Here is a 21,789-nt window from a genome sequence, read left to right as displayed (position 1 = left end):
AACAAAAACAGGATCCAGTCTGCAGAAGCTACTGCTTACTTCTGCTGCAGGCTTGCAGCCTTCCAGCACTCATGTGGGATGCCATCTGTGAGAACCAGAATTTCTGGCACTGCTGCAATTTGCCCAGCCAAGGCAGCCTGAAATGGGGCTGCCGGGACTGTGCCGATCATTCATGTGAGCCCTGTTGGACCTGAAGGCCAGCCAAGGCTGCTGGGCATGCCCAAGGCACACGTGGAAATAGGTGGGTGGATTACCATTTTTCTGAACTGGGCTGTGTTTTATCTAAACCGCAATTTCAACATGACTAACTTTAATTAATCCAAGCCAAAAGAATTGTACCAAGGTTAAAGTTGGCTTTGCCTTCATGAATAAATTATTTTCCATTGGTACACTAGGGCAAGGGAAGGCAACTTGGTGCCACCCTCCAATCATTTTGACTACAATTCCCATAACACCTGACCAATGGCAGTGCTGAGCCCAATGGGACTTATAGTTCAAAAGATCTCAAGAATACCAGGTTCCTTACTCCTAGATTAGGATAACATTACCTGCATGTATTTTTTGTATTGTTATATTTAATGGTAATTTATTATGTACTATTGTATTTCAATGTATTTTATCATGTTGTAAGCCGCCCCGAGGTTTCGGCAAGGGGCGGCATAGAAATGTTATAATAATAATAATAATAATAAAAAAAAAACATTTCCTGTGCACATCTTAGGGAAATTTATCAGATACAACAACAAATGTCTACAACCACATCCTCTGTCAACTCTGCAATTAGGAATACACAGCTGCTCTTTGTAGTTCATACATTTATTGCAGGAGAAATTTTGCCACTGTGTGAAACCACTCTGAAATCAACAGTCTTGTATGTCCTGGATACATATATAGGAGGAGGATGCCACCTAGTGGAGTAAATCCATATCCAGTTTATGTTTTAGAACTACAACTGACTTAAGAAAGCCACTGGTTCCAAAGAAAAAAATATCAGTTCTTCACTCTTCTGAGTACAGAGGAACAAAACCAACTTTATTTATGTAAAGAAATCTTTGGTGGTCTCTGATGTGTGACTGAGGAAGGATTTATTCTTGCTGTCAAATTACAAGAAAGCCAAAGCATAGCAAAGGATTAGAGGTCGCACTGCAGCACTGGCATTTAACACAAATGAGGATAAAGTTACAAGGCCTATAAATCCCTTTGCTTAAGGGCATGAGTTAAGTCCAACTGAATAAAAAAAGACGAATCTTCTCTCTCATGTGCTGGCACAGAACTTTTTAAGTCTGTCACTGGAAGTTTTAAACTTCAAGCTACCAAGAATCCCCAGGCATTCTGATGCTGTCGATATGGAGCTATATACATTTAGGATGCAACCCTAAGCATGTTTATATAGAAAATAAGTTCTACTGGACCCAGTATTCCCCCAGCCAGCAAGGAGAATGCAGATCATTGTATGACTTCTTACTGTCTAAATATTCATAGAATTATGTCTATAACCATGGGAATGTTAATTATAATAATTCTCCATATTTGAAAGCACTGAAAGACAAGAGATCTGCGTCAGCTGCATGAGTCGTGTACATTGCAAGTCATAAAACTCCAGTTCTGATGGGAGAAGGACCCATAAAAGAAACGCAGCTGTCAGGATGGCATTCTAATCGCATAACCAAATACAAAAAGAACTGCAGGAATACAGCACCATGTATTGCCAAGATTCAGTGGTGCAAATTTGGTGAGGGAAGCTCTCTTGCTGCACAAAATAATACTTTTTCTTACCTTTCTGGCAGTGCTGCCCATCAAAGCCCAAAGGACAATCACATTCATAGCCATCTTTCTTGGGCAGGCAGGAGCCTCCGTTGGCACAGGGAGTATTCACACAGGGATGGACTGTGTTCTCTAGGTTGATTCCAGATGTGAAATCTTGCTTCAGGTCTATGGTCCGGTCATTCAGAACCATCTTTGTTAAAAGAAACAAGATGAAAGCATTCAAGTTTTTTTTATTATTTCAAGAGGCTGTTTATTATTTTATTTATTACTCAATCTCTTAACCTGGCAGTGGATATTGTAACTTTTTTCACTGACCAAAACCAGAAAAGGAAAAGAATGCTTAGAAAGCCTGGTGTAACATCTGTTTATTTTCATCAGCAAGTTTCCTGAGAACAGCTTTCCAGAGAATTCCTTTGTTTATCCTCAAGGGCACTGAGCAGAGGATACATAATGGAAGAGCACTTTTGAGCTGTATAACTCAAAGCTATTTAAGGACTTTTCCCTTTTTTAAAAAAGTTGAGTCAAATTCATGAACTTTGTGCCTGAACTTTAGAAAAACTTTTGTGGTTCTGCTGTAAGCCAAATCTGTGATGTAAAAGGAACTTCTTGATGGAGGTTCTTTTCATAGCAGAATTCCTCCTACGCCAAATTTATACTATAGAGTTTTGCTCCTAAGCAGGGACATGACTCAAGTGCTTTTCAATATTGCCCTCCAATGGGGCATCCTTGCAAACTATTCAAACTATTCAAACAAATTCACAGTATTTTCTAGATGTCCCTGCCCTGCAAAAAAGTAGGGATAGGAGAGAGTCTCACGTTTTCATACATTTTATTTTTTTAAAATCTTGAGCTCTTTCCATCTTTATTAAGAAGGCATTTACATATTTTGGTAATTTCTTATTAAAACAAACCAAAATAACATTTTCATACATCCGTACCAGCCAAATTCAATAGGTACATGGAGAGAACCATTTTGTACTTGCTGGCCATATAGCTATTCTATCAGAAATAGAGAAATGCTAATTCTAATTCAGCAGTGTAGATATCGTTGAATATGTAAGGATTTCGATCCAGACATTCAAGCTGTTAGTCAGTCAGTTTTGGTTTCTCCCACACTTGATTTTTTTTTGTCTCAAGTTCTTTCTGCTTGAATAATGAAGACATGTTTCAATTCTGGAAAATGTTTATCGCAAACAAATGGAAATGAGATTACTGTCCCTCTCTAGCTACATGCCTGCCCAGCACACTTGATGATCTGAAAGGCAAAACAGAAACAAAGAACCAGATCTCATGGCTTTCAAAAGATTCCAAATTTTTAAAAAAGGCTTCTGGCAATTCAAGGCCTTGAGTGCAGATTCCTCATGGCAGATGCCTGCAGGCCTCCAGACCTGGGGCCATATGCACATCCAGTGAAAGACATGAGCTGTGGCTACAGTGATCTCCGCATCATCATGCCGCATGACCTGCATTTTTTCTAGACGGCTATTTCTGACTGTCTAGATTCAATGCCGATAATGAGGGGAAGGAGCTGGGGCACCAACGAGAAACAGTGCGACTCTCTGGCCTCAGCCTCCTCACCCCGCAACACAACCCCTTTTCCCCTTCCTTTGAGAGTCAGCTGCAATCATGGGCAGGTGCGGGGAGGGCAGCTGGAGCAGTCCTTTCCATGGCAGCTGTGTGGTGGAGGCTCCTGTAGACTCCAAAAAATGCACTGGTTTCTCAGACAATGTCAGGAGACCATAGGCTTGGGCCATAGGAGGCTGCTTTTGTTCAGGGTTGAGATAAGCCCTTTTGGAATCTGTCCCGTTAACCTCTCCAGACTTCCACTTTTGCTCTTCCCAGCCCAGCCCAGCAAAGCAAGCCAAGCCAAGAGGAAGTGCATGCATGCTTGTGGACCTCCAGCTGCACAACCAGCAACCTTCCCCCTCAGAAGAGACTGCAGGATGCTGAGGCGGGGTGCTGTGAGCAAGCGTACCAGCTGCCATTCCTGGTGACCCATCTTCTTCTCCACTCGCGGCTGCTGGTGCGTGCAGCAGAGGTTCTGCAAGTGGGCGTACTAGGTGCCCTGCTCAATGACCAACCTTCGTATTTTATTTATTTATTTAAAACATTTCTATGCCACCCCCATTGCAACAAAGCCTCGGGGCGGCTCACAAAGAATACATAAAACATACATAAATAATAATAATATAACAATTAAAAAACATTTAAAAACCCCCGGTGCATTCTGGCCTAAAAGTTTTAAAATCCTAATTAATTCAATAATTTAACAATTAAGATAATTTTAAATAAAAAGGTCTTTGCCTGGCGCCAAAAAAACAAATAACGACGGTGTCAGGCGGACCTCTCTGGGGAGCGCAAGCGTTCCTTTAGATATCCAGGTGCCAAGCCGTTTAGGGCTTTATAGGTCATAACCAACACCTTATTTGCTGCTGGCAGTGCTGCCATTCCTAGCCACCAACCTGTTCTCCTACCTGCTGCTGCCAGCAGTGGTGTGCATGGGAAGAGGCTCCGATTGCACAGTGCATGGGGCTCAAGTCCTGGCAAGTGCCCTGGGAAATGAGACTCTGGCCCCAACAGAGAGGACTGGAGTCTGAGGAGCAGAGCCCAGGAAAACTGATGGATTCCCACCCACAAATATATTCCTTGCACATCCCTACGTCTGGTAGCTTAGCTTGTAAGGGTAAGCTCAGAATTTCATAGGAAGGAAGTCTCTCATTCTTCATTTGAAGGGATATTTAAAATCTAGCAGCATGTTGCAGCTCCCTTATGAAAAAGGGAGTTTTTAAAAAAGTGAAACAGAGCAAAACCTCTCAAGCTGATAAGCTCCACTTGATAACTCTATCAAGGATAACATTGTTAGATCATTGCTGCTGAAGTTCACCTTAGCAGCTCTTGCAGTAGAATGCTAAGCATGGCAGAACTCATGCTCTGGAACCCGCTACCAATTAATCTTAGACAGGCCCTTCACAGATCTGATGTTCAGATGTCTTCCTAAAATGTATCTTTCCACACAGGTTTTTTCTGAACTGTGCCCCAGCCTGTTATGCCTTGCAGCACACAGCAGAGTGTGCAGTTTTAATTATGCAATTTCATTGTTTTGTTGTAGAATTTGTTGTTGTTTTGGTGTCACTGTGTTCTCTGCTTTGATAACACTGTGAGAAATAGCATATAAATTTGAACAGTAAATGCATACATTTTATTGTTTGAATCCTATAAGAAAATATCAAGAAGGATCCTTAGTATGCAAGACTTTTGGCACCAAAAATAAGTATCTAAGGTGGTCTAAGCAGTAACACAGAATGGCTTGATGTACTGATTCAAAAACTAATATTGTCTTAGTCCTGCTTAGCACCTGGATCAAAGACATCTGAAGAAGCCCACCTCCTCAAATCCAGTTTTAAACTACTTTTGAGAAATGCAGACTGTGGGCTGACGCAGAGTCATGCTTGTACCCATTGAAACCAATAGGAATTACTCACAACCAAGTCCCATTAATTTCAATTAATCTACTCAATAAAACCAGTTATGCAGCCTGCTTAACAATAACAATAAAAACCAGCAGTCAGTAGGGACCAGACCCATTCTTCCTACAGAAGAGCCTTCGAGGAAAGTGGGAACAGAGATGGAGTTCAAAAAGAAAAGTAGCATCTGCAGCTGAATTATCAAGACCAGACACTGAGATAAGCCAAGTGTCATTGTGAATTCATCAGTTTCAAATACTGTGGGAGAGCTTAGTGAGTAGGCTACTGAGGAACAGGTGGACCAAGCATCATTGATCCCTGGACATGCTTTCAGGTAAATTGGGCAGACCAGCTGAGAAGTGTAAGATGCTGCAAGCAATTAACCCTTAAGCAGGAAGATACACTTGGAAACACTTGGGTACACATATTCATTTTGGTATCAACTTCTTATCATTAAGCCACTTTTCTCTAACAGCTAGTATTCCAACTTGGTTTGTTTCTTTTGTTAGTGACTTCTGCAGTACACCCCTCTTGTACTGCAAAGCCAACCAGGCTGGCTAGCATTAACATAATAAAGCCTCTTAGTTGGAGAGCTTTTGTCCTGGTCTGCTGGGCAGAAGCAGACAATACATCATTCTGAAACACACACCTTTTGAATGCTACCAGAGAAGGGCTTCAGGATGCCAGAGTTCTTCTTCACATCATCATAACTTGGTACACCGCCAATGAACATGTCAGGGTTGCACTTAATCTGGGTGAAAGCTCCCTGTCAACAACAACCAACAGAACGAGTAACAATAAAAAATGAATTAGAAAGTGCACAAGTAATAGCTAGGAAAGTGACTTAGTTTAGCTTTATGTTCTGTATACAAGAGTCTTCTCAAGTAGTATTTGATATCTTTGTCTATATCAAGGACAGTTAATGTCCCTGGTGAGAAAATGCTGAAATGGGACTATCAGGCACAGCAGGGTGGCTGAATTTCTTCCAACCAGAGGGCCAATTTTGGAGGAGTTACGGGGGGCTACATTCCAGTGGTAGATGGAGTGAAACGGGCAGAAGCAAAATACCAAAAATGCCAGCATACTTTGCTTAAAACTCTTTCTGCCCAGAACTATGCCTTAGGAGAGGCATTTCAGCCACTGAGAAGGAAGAAGAGGGCAGAGAAAGGAGAACCAGTTTTGGCCCTCAGAAATGAGGTTTTATAGTTTTACAGAAATGAGCTTTTTATATAGTGTAAAATCCATGTCTGGCTTTCCAACATTCATAAAATAAGCAATAACTCTGAATGATTTGCCAAGACTGGGCACATTCAGATGGTCCTCCACAGTTTGGTTTATGATAATTTTGTTCCTATTTGCTTATCATGTGAAAATGTACCATTTATAATCCTGAAAGTGGGCAGGAATGCAATTCTTGGGAAATGTGTGCAATTTCCAGAATTTATGTCTGCATTTTGATGTATGCAATTACATAAGTGCATACCTCCAAAAATGGTTCCTTGCTCAAGTGCAAAAACATACATTTCTCACCAAGATCTGCATGATCTTGGTTTAGCCTGTGCTAGAAACATGATCTTTCAATTAGGAAAAATGGGCATTTTTTCAAATTCATATTCTTTTAGAAACATAGAAACAGGGTGAGTCAGAAGAGGCCTCCTGGGCCATCTAGTCTGACTCCTGGCTCCAGCCAGCCCCACTCTTGACAAGCCTACCATCTGCATGTCCACCCTATCCTTGAGCACCCTCACCAAAGGGGCTTCAACCACCTTCCACAAAAACCCATTCCATACTCTAGGAGTCCTAACTGTCAAGCAGTACGTCCTGGCATCTAAAGTGAACCTTGGTTCCCTGAGCTCTGCCCCACTGGAACACAGCCTGCCCTTTTAAACTAGGGGAAATGCACAAAACAAATTTGAATTTGGGAGTGCAAATGAGGAGAATGATGAACTTCAAGGAAGAATTCAGAGAACCTCGAAGAGGTTGACTATGATACGTTCACTTATCCCAGTCTTAGTTTGTGGGCAAACTATGGGTTTAATAAAGCCATGAAATAATGCAGTAAGTCAAGTGCATGAGTGACGGAAGACAGGAACAGAGAAATGATGCACAGAACAATCCAGTAATGTCCTGGGATGAAGCAGTTCGCTTTCAGCAGCTCCATGAGGGGAGGAAGGAGTTGGTGTCACCGTGGTGTAGCAAGGCTTTTTAAAGCATCATTCCTACCTTTTTGCCAGGAGCTGAGTGGTACTTGACCTCTACTTCAGGCAGCAAAATATTTTGGGCCAATACAAATATAATTATACAGATATAATTTCCCTTTGTACCTTGGACACAATGCCTCTGTTAACCCAAACTGTCACTGACCTCATTTTGCTACAGCACAGTTGTATTTTGGTGTGTGTTGAACTGCTTTGAACAGAAAATGTTCAAAGCAAACAGGCAAAATGTGAATAAGTCCAACATTTAAAATCAAGCCACTGTGCATGTAGGGTGGTGGGGGCAGGAACACATATCACCTCTAGAAAGAGAAAATGGTTCGGTTTGCATTTAATGGTGAACCATCTTAATTTTGCTTTGTATGCATACCAATCTTCTGAATTTGCAATGCAACTTCCCGATAAAGAAATGCATTAAAATGCATATGCTGGGCAAAAGTGCACACAAAATGTACATATTCATAAAAAGAATTCTTAAGAAAGCATTATACTATAAAATGTTTGCAAAATGTGTAAATTAGTCAAGTTCACTTCAGATCCTAATTTATCACATGTATTAAAGGCATGATCCCCTGGGGTCTCAGGTGGCTTTGAAGAAAGTTTCTTGTCCAGGGAAATCTAAGTTTGGAGATCAGCATCTGAGAGGAGTTCATTGCAGAAGTTTGCACAGAGAAAAAAACCTAGATGAAGAAATATATCTGTTGAGAAACTTCTAACTGAGCTTTGTCTTCAGTTAGAGTTATGCTAGGGATGGGTTTGACAAAGATGCATCCACATTCACAAAGCGCTCCTAGTTACCTCTGCCATGCCTTCCACTGGCCTTTGCTGATCAACCTGTAATATACCATTTTTTGCTGTGCGAGACACTTTAAGCTCATGCCACTGGTTCAAACTGATGGGTTCTTCACTCCTGTTTAAACAAAGGAAACAAAATAAATATTTTTCAAGTCCAAAGATTTTCATATCTTGCAACATTTATCAGAAATAAAGAGTTACACTTTTGCATGACACAGAATCATAGAATAGTAGACTTGAAAGGGGCCACGAAAGCCATTGGATCCAACCCGCTGCTGTTGCAGGACACCACGTTACACCATCCCACTCAGATGGCTGTCCATGAACAATAAAAGGGTCATAACATGGTAGGGAACCTGCCAAAGAACAGGCAGAGGCCAATGAGTGCCCACACAGCCCTCCCTCCCATCTAGGAAAACCATCTCTCCCATGTAGAAGTTGAGAAATTTCAGGGGTAACCACCCCCAAATGTGCCATGTCCTCCCCATGGATTCCTTCCAGGAACATATACATGGCTGACTTTGGGGCACACACATACATCTTTTTATTCTCCCAGGCCTTTGGATCGAATTGTCATTGCTGCTTGTGATATTTGCTGTATTATGCTTAATGCTTGTGAGAGCAGCATGTGTGTTGGACCCACTGGTACCATCTCCAGGTGTTGAGGGTCCTTGGGTAAGCCACCTTCAATGGGTCTTCTCCCTCAATGTGTCTGCATTACCACCAGTGTCTTATAAGGTTGCCAGCTGCAACTCCTCCCCTATTCTTTCTCATCTCTACCGCCCGTTCCTCGCTTCAAGAAAACTGGCCATGGCACCTACAACTTCTCATCCTCGCCACCACCAGAGGCAGGAGATCAAGCTGGCTGCCATGGTGAAGAGGAGGAGCAACCCAGGGGGCTTATCAGTGGGCTCCTGTTGGGTGTGGGCTCTCAGCAGGTACCTGGCCATGCCCACCCCAACTGTGGCCCTCATGGCCATTGGGCAGCCAGCGGCCCTTACGAGAGGCATGCATAGCCAGGGGGGTTGCAGTGGGCCAGCACTGCACACGACCAACCAATGGCTTGCCAGGAGCAGTTGGGAGGCTGAAGGAATGGAAAGGCTCTGAAGATTCCCCATGGGGATCTGCTGGCATGGACTGAACGCACTACAGGTTTTACAGAATCTTATTATCATTAAATCATAGCAATGCTTCTCGGCACATTAAGGATTCTCTGGGGAAGCCCGATCACCATGCAATCCTCATTATGACAAGAGGTCTTGAGAAAGAACTACAATTTGCAATGGCGGTGCTGTGCATCCCACAGGAAGAACCTGAAAAGTACTGACACAGTCTGTATAAATTGTCACTAACTGGAAAAGCAGCCAACATATAATGGATAAATGTAAATTGAATTCCCACTAGACATGTTACATTTGGCAAAGACTTGCAGAAGCAGTTGAAATGTCATATTAGTTTTAACAATGCAGAAATTTAAATTTCAAAACACAAGTTGGATTTTTCTCCTTGTCACTGATGAGTTCTTAACATTTCTTCAAGTATAATATTGCTTCTGAAATCTTAGAAAAACTTTGTAGTAAACCAACTTCTGCTGTCCCTTTTTAATTATCTGTTAGTGTTTTCTATTCTTCCCCTCTGGCCTTTGTTTAATAATAATTAGGGTTTCATTACCTTAGATAAATCAATACATAATAGGGTAATAATAACCTCTGATCAATATGTAATAAAGAAAGCAGATTGTTCACTAACTCATAATAAACAATACCTATATTTTGTCTCCATTCTAGCATAGGTCTTAGTAATGGGAGACTTCTGGCTTACAACAATTAGTGCTTTCATTATCTAGACTACAGCCCAGGGAAAGGGGCCAGGATTTGTGGCAAAGGCTGAAAGCTCCAGCATCAGTGAGATGGTGTATCCAGTCAGGAGTTTTTTAAGGCACTATCACAGGTTTAGAACCTGAGTGCCCAAGTTGATTCAGAACCATGGATAGCACCTTCCTTGTTCTGACTGAAACCCAGAGTAGATGCACCATCCTGTCAATACTGGAGCCACTAGCCAGTGATGGTGAGTTTGGCACAGGAAGTCCCAGATCCAATCCTTTGAATTTCCCAGGTAACCAGGCACAAGGGGAAATGGGAACGATGTAATTTGGTGAACCCGGAGCGCTAGTGTCAGCCAGTGACAATACAAGATGTACCAACACACACACACACACAAACTGGCTCAAAGTACCCCATGTGCTTTGTGGCGAAGTTGGGACTAGAACCCAGATTTCATGAGTCCCTGTCCAGCAGTCTTGACTGCTACACTTCATTGGCTCTTTGGGTTACATATTTTACTCATTAGTAGGACCACTTTTCCAGAATTTGGAACAAGAATTTGTTTCAAGAATAGGCCTAAGGAGCTTGTTTATTTTGCTTATTTTATTACCATGCTGTTTCAGCTATTCTTTATGTCAGGGAATATGGTCTTAGCATTTACCTGATCACAGCAGTTCCTGAGCCACAGTCAAACCTGAATTCTACATAGCTGTTCACCATTCTAATAGACAGGAAGTCTTTGCTGCCTGTATCGTAGCTGTACAGAAGGACACCATCTTCTGAATCTGGGCGGAATATGATTTCAAATTCCATGAAGGAAAGGTAGTTCTGTGATTCCAAGGGCCAGGGGACAGTAGCAAAGGATTTCAAGGTCTCATTGAACTGAGGTATAATGAGGGCAAAAGCTGAAAGACAAAGAAGCATATTTTTTCAAGTGCTCAAGAAAACAAGACTGTTTCCATTTCTTTCTTTACAATATAAAGTTCAAATTCTACTACAAAATTAATACTAGAAGCTGTACCATTGTGAAATAAATGCATCCATTCTAAATGCTTCACAAGTAGATTAAACAATTTCCTTCAATTTGTATTTGCCTGTTAAGAAAAGGACAGGGTAACTACCAACCAATCCTCAGTGTTTGAACAACAAAACATTTTAACAGAAAACATAGCTGCAGAAACCCGCAGGCAAACTAGTCAACAGGAAGTTTACTATAAGGTCTACACTACCTCCTTCAACATGCAAATAGTGATGTTTAATAGTGTGACACTGAAATTTGCTTTAAGATCCACTAGTAATTTGCAACACTGCCGCACAGCATGAAAGAAATAAGGATTATCTAGCCTGTACTCAGATATCCCTGTTGACCCATCATAGCCAATATGGCTTCTGTCAGTATGGTCTATCTAACTATAGAGGGGACAAGACCCATTTCATTCCTAACTGGAAGGGAAAGTGCTATAATGGGTGTTCATGAACATCTCCTCAAATGAGGCAAAAGAAAAGTCTGTGTTATATGAAAACGCAGTGGAGAACCCATTGGGCTTGTTCCCATGTAATACGAAACTGTGGCTTACCACTGATATATTTATTCTTTGTTAATTTATTTACAAGAATTCACATTCATAAATATACATCTGTACATTTCAAACCGATATTCACAAATTATACATAGATTTTTAAAAGCTCAATACTTAGAATCATTGTGCCATGTCTGTATATCAAGATCTATATTCTTGATCTCACACTCCATCAGTGTGCAATCTACCTCACAATGCAGTGTAAGTTTATTATTTTATTATGTACTTTGTATGAATAATTTTTATTATTTATATATATGTGTGTATGTATTGTATTGTATTTTCAGAATGGTTTATTGTGAATGACTTCAAGTGTAATGTATGATAAAGCAGTATACGACTTGATTGATTGGTCAAGTCAGTACACAGCTGGTATGCAGCTGAAATCCAATTTGATGCTAATTAAAAAGCTTACAGACGCATCCTCTTTAACAGGGTAAGCAATTTGATGCTCTCCAGAAGTTCTGGGTTGGACCCACTGGCCTTATTGACTCCTTCCAACTCCACTATTCTGTGATATAGTCCATAATCCCTTACTGTTGGCCATGCTCGCCATGACTGAGGGGAGTTGTACTCCCAAACATCTGGAGGGGTCCAAGTTGCCCACCACTGCTTTGAAACATACCAAATGGTGCCATGTATTTGAAGACAACAGCAGTAAGTCATTCTCTCACCCTCCTCACAATGTCGACCTTTAAATCCCAGTGGACAAAGGCAGATGTACCAATCTGCTTTGCTTGCTGTGCAGGTGCCACCATTTATGCAGGAAGCCTCATCACAAATTCCACTGCTGCATTCACCTAAAAACAGAGCAACAGTAAGAACATCTATTTGTTATCCAACTTACCTGAGGGATGAGGTAATTAAGCCACTTGTTTTCGATTACCTACACAAACACATAAATGAAACTCTTTCTGGGCAACATGTAAATCTAAGCACTGGATTTAGTGACTGAGCTCCAGGCCACAAAGAGGTTTCACAAAATGGCAGCAAGAGCAACTAATCCTATCGATTTTCTAGAAGTGATCATTTGCCCGACTGGCTGCTGTCTTCCACTTTTCATTTGCTTGCTCCTGGTTCTCACAAACAGGCTGCTTAAATCCCCAAACATCACCAGACTGTTTACATTCAAGGACCATATTTTTGCTTAACCTCAATTATCTTAAGTGCTGTTTTGTTTCTTCTGCATTTGAGGGAAGCTATAGCAAGAGCTGTAGGTGTTAAGCAGAAGGGTCTAAGCTTATTAGCTGCTATTTTGTTTGTTGTTAACAGTTCCATCTGCACTGCAGGTAATCCTTACTGCCAACATACTGGCTTTTATAATCAACATCTCTATTATTGTGCCATCTTAACAGGAAGATGGCTGGAAGTAATGCTATGGAAACTGTCAAGGACTGACAGATTTGAATGCCTCAAAGATACTTTTGAAGAGCATTTAAATATTTCAACAAACATCATCTTGTAAAATGTGTTTAAAGTACTTCACTTTAAAAAACGGTACTAGTAATTTGCATAGTCTTCCCCCACAATATAGTAACCAAAAGCAGACACAACATCACAGATAAGTATTAAATCAAGAGAGATAGGAACAGAAGCAGTTTCTTTCATTGTAATAATAATGCCTCAGTGAGAAGTATTTAACACTTAAGAATTAAAATATACAAATGACATTTCCCTAAAGGCTGGAGAAGGTAAAATGCTGGATGAGGGCAAAAAGCTAACTTTGGGTATTTAGGAACTTTTCTTGTTTCTTAAAGTAATGTTAAATTAAATCCCATCTTCCCCTCAGATATCCCACTTTGTATACACATCAACCCTGTGGAGGTTCCACTAAGAGAGAGTAACTTGCCCAAGCCCACAGGGAGATTATGTGAACAGGAACTTTAACTCAAGTCTCACAGCTCAGCAATATTCATATCTACTAAAGTCTTGTTTCAAGTGTGATTAATATTCAGTCTGCTAGATACCGCCTAAACCATGGGTCCTCAAACTATGGCCCATGGGCTGGATCCGGCCTGCCATGCCCATTTATCCAGCCTGCCTCAGAGGTTTTGAACTCCCCGCGCCTGCCACTGTCTGCCTCACTGCGCGCACACGCACCGCCCACCTTGCCACGGGTGGCGAGGCGGCAGCTTGCTCACTCAGAGATCGTTTTGGACTCACGGGAGTTCTCCGAGTGAGCAAGCTGCCACCTCGCCCCGTGTGCACCCGCTGCTGCCACACCGGCCCGTGCCCGTGGGCACCCCTGCCTCACCAGCCTGCCACCACCGCCCTTCCACTGGCCCCCTGTTGAAAAAGTTTGAGGACCCCTGGCCTAAACAATTGCAGGAAAGGCCAGAGTTCCACCCCTGACCTCAAAAATGTATTGGATTGTGCTGTGAACTGCACACGTACAAAGGCTCTAGCTTTGCTTTGTTTTTTTTAAATTAGAGGCATCAGTTTTGAAGTGCCATGTTCCAAAAGCAAGGATAATCCAGCATAAAATGGCTCAGAGACCACATCAACCTGAATCCTGAGCTATATTTGAAGGGAGACATCCACACTCTGGTGTGGCTTGAAAACAGGTTTGCCAAACCCGCATTAGCTAGATTCAATCAGAGTAAATAGCATCACAAAAATGTTTTAGATACAGTAAAATACATTTATTAGTTAACACGGTGGACATTAACCAGGGACATTACTTCTTTAACAACTGCACTTAACATCATATTAATGGAGTACAGCACAAAACTAGTCTAGATCTTTCTTCCTCCCTCACCATTAGGCAGAATGTCTTAGAGGCAGCAAGCTTTGGGTGTTGTAAAAGGACAGCAAATTGTTTGTAATTTAAATTTGTTGCTGTACTTTTACTGTCAAGAACAGAGTTGCTTGTCTGATTTTCTGCCTCATGTAGTAAAATAGCTTTCCTCAGTTTGGGCACCAGGCATCTTCAGCTGGGATTTTATTTCTTCCCATGGGAGTCATTTCATCATATAACCACTGTGCCCTGGAAGCCATGTCTGGTCATGACTATACTTAGTGAAAATAACAAAACAGGTGACCTAATCATGGGTCTACCATACCAAGGGTAGGATGCTGGAGAAATACATTCTTTGTGAGTTCCATTAAGATCTGATCTGATCATACTGTTGTGCAGATGAGAACACTATCATCATTCAGATTTCTTCAAATGTTGTAATGCAGTTTTTGGCTCAAACAACATAGCACAAGGAAGATAAAATTGGCATTTTAAGACAAAATACACTTATAAATGCATACTTCAAAAGAAAATACATGTACAAAAGTGTATTGTGTTAGAATATACCTTCAAAATGCATATTTATAAACAATTGTGTGCATGTTTTAAAAATCACATTATTGCAGAAAAGGGGCAGAGCAGTTCTGTCTGTCTGTCTGTCTATCTTCCACCCTATTAGCCAAAATGGCTCCTATTAATCAGCACAAGCAAAACTGATGAAAGTCAGAAATAAATTATCTCTCCATTCCTAATTTTTTGTAGTTTCCTTAGATTTGTTATTATTTGCACTGCAGAAGGAAAAGAGGGAATTATGCAAATATATAAGCTGGATCTGAGATTTCCCAATTACCTTATGGATTGTTTGTGCATGTATACAACAACAACAAAGTTCATGCTCTTCCACAGCTGATTTCTGAAATCAATCTTGAACTTGAATCTGGTTCAAACTCCTCAGAGAGCAATTCTATTTACAGCTAAAGAAAATTTCCCCAGAGAAAATTTCATAATAATATTAGAGTTGAACTAGGATTTGTCACCCCTGGGAGTTGCTAGCAACTTTAAAGCCACACCATTGTTAAAGTCTCAAGCCAGATGTTTCCCTCTTAGGAGATACTGTCTATATTGCAACCTTTGAACAAGAGCTTCTTGTTGGGGTAAGAAGTTGAGTTTTGCACTTTCTCTCCCCCAAGATATGGAAAGGGCAAACATGTTCCAAGATATGGAAAGGGCAAACATGGAGCTGTTCCATTCCTTTAGCTGTTCCTAAAGAAATGGAACAGCTGTAAAGCACAGCTAGGACTCTAGTACTCTCTATTCACCCAGAAACTCCTCCTTTCTAAAGCATAAATTCAATTACAAATAAATAAAATATATAAAATACCCTGTTTGCAATGATAACTCATAGGAATACTGTATCATTCAACTCCCCAGCAGTGCCATCCACCCAGTCCAGGTAAATTTTAACAGCTCACAGCACAACCCAAGGGATGGTTACCCAGAACCCAAGTTCTGCCACATTCAATGGAGCTTACTCCCAAATACACAGAGTTAGAACTGCAGTCAAAGAGTGTCAACCTATTTACTAATAAAATCCAGAGTACCACACAACTACAGTCAATATAAGTGCTACTAGCATTAAATTATACAACATGAAATACAACCTTGATCATTTTAGCTGTGCTAAAATCATCATCATCATCATCATCATCATCCTGAAAAGGAAACATCAAGGGGACTAGATGGAGTTCTCAAGCTTCAGGAATAAAAGAACCTTAATCCAATCAAATGCATTCTGAGGCATATGCCATCAGCTGATCACCTCCTCTTTTCCCATCTGTTCACTCTGTCAACACGAGCAATTCTGATCTTCAAATTGGGACATTCAAGAGTTTTTGGATAATATAAAACATGAGCTGTACATCATCTCCTTTTGAATGTAATGAAGCCTGCAAAAATATTAATGGATTGTCTGTTCTTGAATTCTTAAAGGCAACCTGATTATTCTGCAAAGAAGGAAGTAATTCTGTTCCAAATGTGAAAAGGTAAACATGTTGCATTGAAAATGTGCATTTGCAAATCCTGTTTTTTCCCGTTTTTACTATCTTACCTTATGTTGAAGACTGACAGTAATTGCCCACTAGAGTGCTGGAGATGAGATGGACATCAAATAGGCATAGCTGCTCATTTTTCCACATAATGAAAGATGTGCGTCTCTAAAAATGCAAAGTGTGAATTAAAGAATACGCATTATGTACAGGCACTTGTCAGGGATTTTTGATCCACTATAGTCTCCTTTTGGAATACATTCAGTGATAAACTTGAATTTGTCTTTCAATGGCAGTGCGATATAAATGCTCCTGCTGTTTTCTGCCATCAAGTAATCTCCAATTTATGGCAATCCTATGAGCGAAAGTCCTCCAAAACGTCCTACCGATGACAGGTCTGCTCAGCTCTTGTAAAATCACAGCTGTGGCTTCCTTTATGAAGTTCATCCATCTCATATTTGGTCTTCATTTTCTTCTTCTGCCTTTGACTTTATCTTGCATGAGTGTTTTCTTCAGAGAGTTTGGCCTTCTCGGGATTTTCCCAAAGAATGACAGCCTCACTTCTAGGGAAAGTTCTGGCTTGATTTGATCTAGGACCCACTTGTTTGTCCATCAGTCAAGGGTATTCACAAAGCTCCCCTTCAGAAACATGTATCAAATGCATCAATTTTCTTCCTGTCAGCTTTCTTCACTGTCCAACTTTCACACCCATATATCCGGAATGGGTGATGCGGAATACAACACAGTGGATGATCTTGGCCTGGGTCCCAATGAAATGCCCCTACACTTACTAGTTCCTTCACTGCTGCCCTTCCAAGTCTCCATCTTCTTTTTGGCTACAGTGTCCATATGAATTGATGACTAATTCAAGGTAGGTAAAATCTTCCACAATTTCAGTTTCTTCATTGTTAATTGTATGGTTGTGTAATTCTTCCATAGTCATGATTTTTGTTTTCTAAATGTTCAGCTGCAGTCCTGCTTTTGCACTTTCTTCTTTCACTTGCATCAGGAACAATTTCAATTCTTTGCTACTTTCTGCCAGTACCATTGTATTATCTGCATATCATAGGGTTTTCAGGGTAAGAAGATTCAGAAGGGATTGACCATTGCCTTCTTCTGTGCAGTACTATTTAGAGTTAGCTTGAGCATCACTGACAGAAAATTTACCAGTGTTGCCTTCAACTGCTGCCGCTGCTCAGTACAGTGGTACCTCGGTTCACAAATGCTTTGGTTTGCGAACAGAAAGACTGGCAAAATTTTGCCTCGATTCGTGAACTCCGCACTGGGTGACGACCACGATCACGGCCATCTTCTTCTCGCTTGGGCTGCAGCAGAAGCCCAAGATGATGCTGTGCTGCCCACTGAAAGGGCACGACATGAGGGGGAGCCATGAGGGTGCGCTCGCCTTGTTCAAGGCCTTCCTGGCTCCTCACCGCTGCTCCACTTCTGAGCCGGAGGAAGGTCCCCTCGCAGGTGCTCGTCTGGTTCTGGGAGGGGGAGCAGAACCAGAAGGCCATAGAGGGGGATGCAGGATGGCTCCCCCAGCCAGGAAAGGCCACGAAGAGGGAAGTAAGGGCTGCTTTCTGTGGGCCAAGGTGAGGGGAGGCAAGGGACAGGGCCGCAGGCAGCTGACCGGGGCGCCTACTGCCTCTCCCCACCACGGGGTGGGGGGAAAGCAGCATGGCAGCCACTCGACAGTGGTGGCAGCTTGCCGAGAAGGTCGCAGCGGAGGTGTGGGAGCCATGGCCCTGTGGGTTGGCCTGCAGCTCGGGGACGTAGCTCATATTTTTGCAGTTAAAAAAAATACGTATTTTTTAAAAACTTTAATATGCTGTCCTTTATGTATAACATAAAGTTATGGTTCAGAATGGATTAACCATATTTACACTGAACCTTATGGAGAAATTTGACTCGGTTCGTGGCCAACTCGGTTGGTGACCAGAATCGTGGAACGAATTAAGTTCGTGAACCAAAGTACCACTGTAGCTGCCCTTCAGAAGCTTCTCCACCTCCATCACCATTAGAAATATCAATTCTCTTTTGCTGATATGATTGTTACTGCTGAAGAGGGTGGATGCATGTTCTGGTGCTCCTTCCTTAGGTGACCCTAGTAATACAATGTATCTTCCTGGTGGCATTGCTTGTGGTTTCTCTGACACCCCCAAATCAAACTCGTCAGGCACAAGACACAATACCTTTCTGCAGGATCTGCATGTAGGGCTGTGGGATTTCATCCTCGGGGTGGAGGTAGAGCAGGTGAAGGCATCTTGACTTTCTCCATGGGCAGGAATGTGTAGAGATTTCAGGAAAATGGGCTTTGGAGGCTACTCATGGGCACCTTTATGGTGATTAGCAAGTCAAAGGCTGTCAGCTCATGGGCTCTGAGGACCACAAGGGGGTCCTTAGCTTGCCTTTGGAACCAACCTGCCTTACCTAAGTGGAGTTGTGAAACACCAGGTGGAGATAACACAAAGAGCCCCCTGACCCATCCTTGACAAAGGCTCAGCATAGGCAAACAGGGGGGATAGATGCCCCCAAGGGGACCTTCCTACATTTGTGCATGCAGATCCTGGGTGGGCTATGTTCCCATGTTCAATGCAAACCAAAGAGACCCTAGCTGACCCAGATTTTGAAGTCTGTGTGGCTATTCCCCCATTTCTCCTCCACTGCCAAGTAACAATTTTCATGATTTGTGAATTCTGGCATGGAGTGAATAATATAATGCACATTTGGTAAACAGAGTACTTGCAGCTTCAGTTAATTTCTTATCTAATTAGCAAATAGACAACTTATAGCTTCTTTGTACTGCACTGCTGCCACATTGATCAACAGTTGGGCAGAAAATGAGAGAACTCTCTCCCTCTCTCTCACGCACGCACAGAGAGAGAGGGAGAGCGCGTGCGTGCAGTGGGGAGAACAAATCAATAACTAAAACTGGTTCCATGACAGGTTTTTGAGAACTGAATGGGCACTGACGGGCAGGCTTTAGCCCCTATTCTGTAATGCCAGCAGGACTCATAAGAACCACCCCTTACTGCCTCTGCATACCCCTTTTGGGATGACAGCTGGAGGGAGCATGCTGATACTCCCCAAGAGTCCATTTTAGCCCTAGGATAGCTTGCTCCTGATCCCTAATCTTTACTGAAGACATACAGAGTCATACTGGCAGAAAAATGCTCCCTAAATTCATGACTGTTCTTGGAAGCTGAGGGTCAGATAAGCACTGTCCATTCCAGGCTCCCTTCAGACATCAGATCTTTGGTAATTAGCCCAGAGTTGTCCATTCTGCTGGGCACCAGCATAGTTTCACAATCTCGCTCGAGAGAGGTCTTCCCAGCATGGCTCCTTGAGCACTGCTCCTTTTAACTGGGAGATACTAAGGACTCATCCTGAGGCCTTTTGCATGGAAAACTAGTACAAAAGTGTGTTACATATGGAGCTCTAGCTCCGCTGAAAATGATACATGCAAATGGCACTCTTCCCCTCACCTGGCACCTCCGTAATTCCTTCTATTCCCAGTAGCCATGCTGGCTGGCAATGTTGGGAATGGCTGTTTAACACATCTGCAGGGCATCAGGTTGGGGAAGGGTGAATTATACTTGGATTGATTTTTATCATTCAGCTTCAGGTCACGAACGGTCAAAAGCAAACCAATAAAAGGCCTTCTCTTTTAAGTGTTGTGTTTTAAGTAATAGTGGGATTCTAGACTTTTCCCAGGGAGATCCAAGAACCAATACAGATAAGAGAGAACTTTTCATAACTTTCCAGCTTTATATATATTCCACAGATTCTCACTCTATCGTGAAATTGATCTTTGTGCTTCTCCAAAGCCTTATTTTCTTCAGTGCCTGCTTTTTAGACCACTCTATTAGCTTTCTTATATCTCATAGAGCTCTGCTCTTTTTATCCATAGGGCAGTGCAGCAATTGCTAATATGTCTGATACTAGTCACTGCCCTCTTTTGATATAGGTTGTAAAGCACAGCACGCACACACACACGCACACACACAACGAGCTTTTATCTAAGAAACTCTAGACTTGAAATCAGTTTTAGATCTGCTTCTAACCACTAATACAGTGCAGTCAGTTGAACAGGGCTTTTGATCAGTTTATGACAGAAGCTTTTGTTCATCTTTATTTCTTTCCCACCCTTACCCAATGGCTCAGGGCAAGTTCTGTGAGACAGCTAGGCTGAAAGACTTGAGTTGACAAGTGCCCTTCAGTAAAGCTTATAGCTAAACAAGGTCTCAAACTAGGGCTTCTATTCTTTTCCAGACTGGGGCCCACAGAGGGTCCTGGTGAAACTCAGCAGAACACCAGGCTAGTTCTCAAGGGAACAATATCATAGTTAGCTTACAGTCGACTAAGGGACAAGTTGGGAAGGATGCAAAGCATCCAAATGCAGCAAGCTCACAATATTGCTGCAGCAAAGAATTTATATAGCTGTGCTCTGTTTGATGTGTTGAGCTCCACCTACTCTGTTGGAGATTCTATGTCTTATTCCTCAGCAGCAGCTGTACAAGAACTAGGGCATTTCAGTAAACGTGGTTGTTAGGGGAGATGTATCCTCCTACACTTCCAAGAGTTCTAATGGGCAGACTTGGGATCAGAGGAATGCAGCAGGGCTACATCCTACAGCATTAAGGGTGCAGGGATCACCGACATTTGGGGATTCCTGCCCAACATGTCCATAGTGAGGCAGTGACTTTGGGAGTTCTTTCTGGGAGAGTGATGCCAGTGGGGATTGGTGGCACCAGCATCAGTGGGGTAGTACATTCACACTTGTGCACTCTGTGGGAGCTCTCCATGGTGCTGAACCTGATTGCCCTTAAACGTGCAAACTCCACCCAAAGTACACACACTGCCCCACTAATATTGGCACTGACAGCTGCCCTAGCTCCTAGTCTTAATCTTTTCTATTCTTTCTGTCATAAGATCCCTTTCCTAACAGTAAACCCTACAAAACACACCACCATTTAAGAAATCTGGATCATCAGTAGTTCTTTGAAGTCAGCTCCATGATGCAGCTGTATTATGCAGTTAAATAATAATGTCAGGTCACAACATTACCTTTGTATTCCTAATCAACTCAGAAAGTATGAAATCCATACTTATGTGCAGTCAAGATCAATATGATAGGGACAGCTTGGCATTTGAGATGGGACCTCAATTCTTTCCCTCATGTGTATTCTAAATGTGCATTTGAAAAAGATCTTTGAGGCAACTCAGATCTGGAAGTCTACAAAATTCAGTAAAAAACAAACTCAATGAATACCGGATAGGTAGGACAGTCAGTATATCCCATGTTTCATCACAAGGTAAATTAAAATGAAAACTCATCAATCTAAGAGTGAAACTAAAC

The 21,789-nt window shown here is 42.0% G+C and overlaps 1 protein-coding gene across 1 annotated transcript in view; it reads right to left on the bottom strand.

Moving 5' to 3' along the window:
* EGFLAM (EGF like, fibronectin type III and laminin G domains) overlaps window positions 1-21,789 on the bottom strand; it is a 123,568-nt gene that overhangs the window by 12,717 nt on the left and 89,062 nt on the right. The window contains exons 14-18 of the mRNA XM_044431340.1: window positions 12,320-12,445; window positions 10,727-10,970; window positions 8,246-8,357; window positions 5,881-5,997; window positions 1,777-1,957 (exon numbers count right to left, since the gene is read on the bottom strand). Of these exons, the coding sequence (XP_044287275.1) occupies window positions 1,777-1,957; window positions 5,881-5,997; window positions 8,246-8,357; window positions 10,727-10,970; window positions 12,320-12,445 (780 nt within the window). The remainder of the gene's footprint in view (window positions 1-1,776; window positions 1,958-5,880; window positions 5,998-8,245; window positions 8,358-10,726; window positions 10,971-12,319; window positions 12,446-21,789) is intronic.

Source organism: Varanus komodoensis, unplaced genomic scaffold (assembly GCF_004798865.1).
Source record: "Varanus komodoensis strain SLA01 unplaced genomic scaffold, ASM479886v1 scaffold22, whole genome shotgun sequence".
Taxonomy (NCBI): domain Eukaryota; kingdom Metazoa; phylum Chordata; class Lepidosauria; order Squamata; family Varanidae; genus Varanus; species Varanus komodoensis.
The sequence above is the reverse complement of the archived record's forward strand: the minus strand, read 5'-3'. Positions and strand labels throughout refer to the sequence as shown.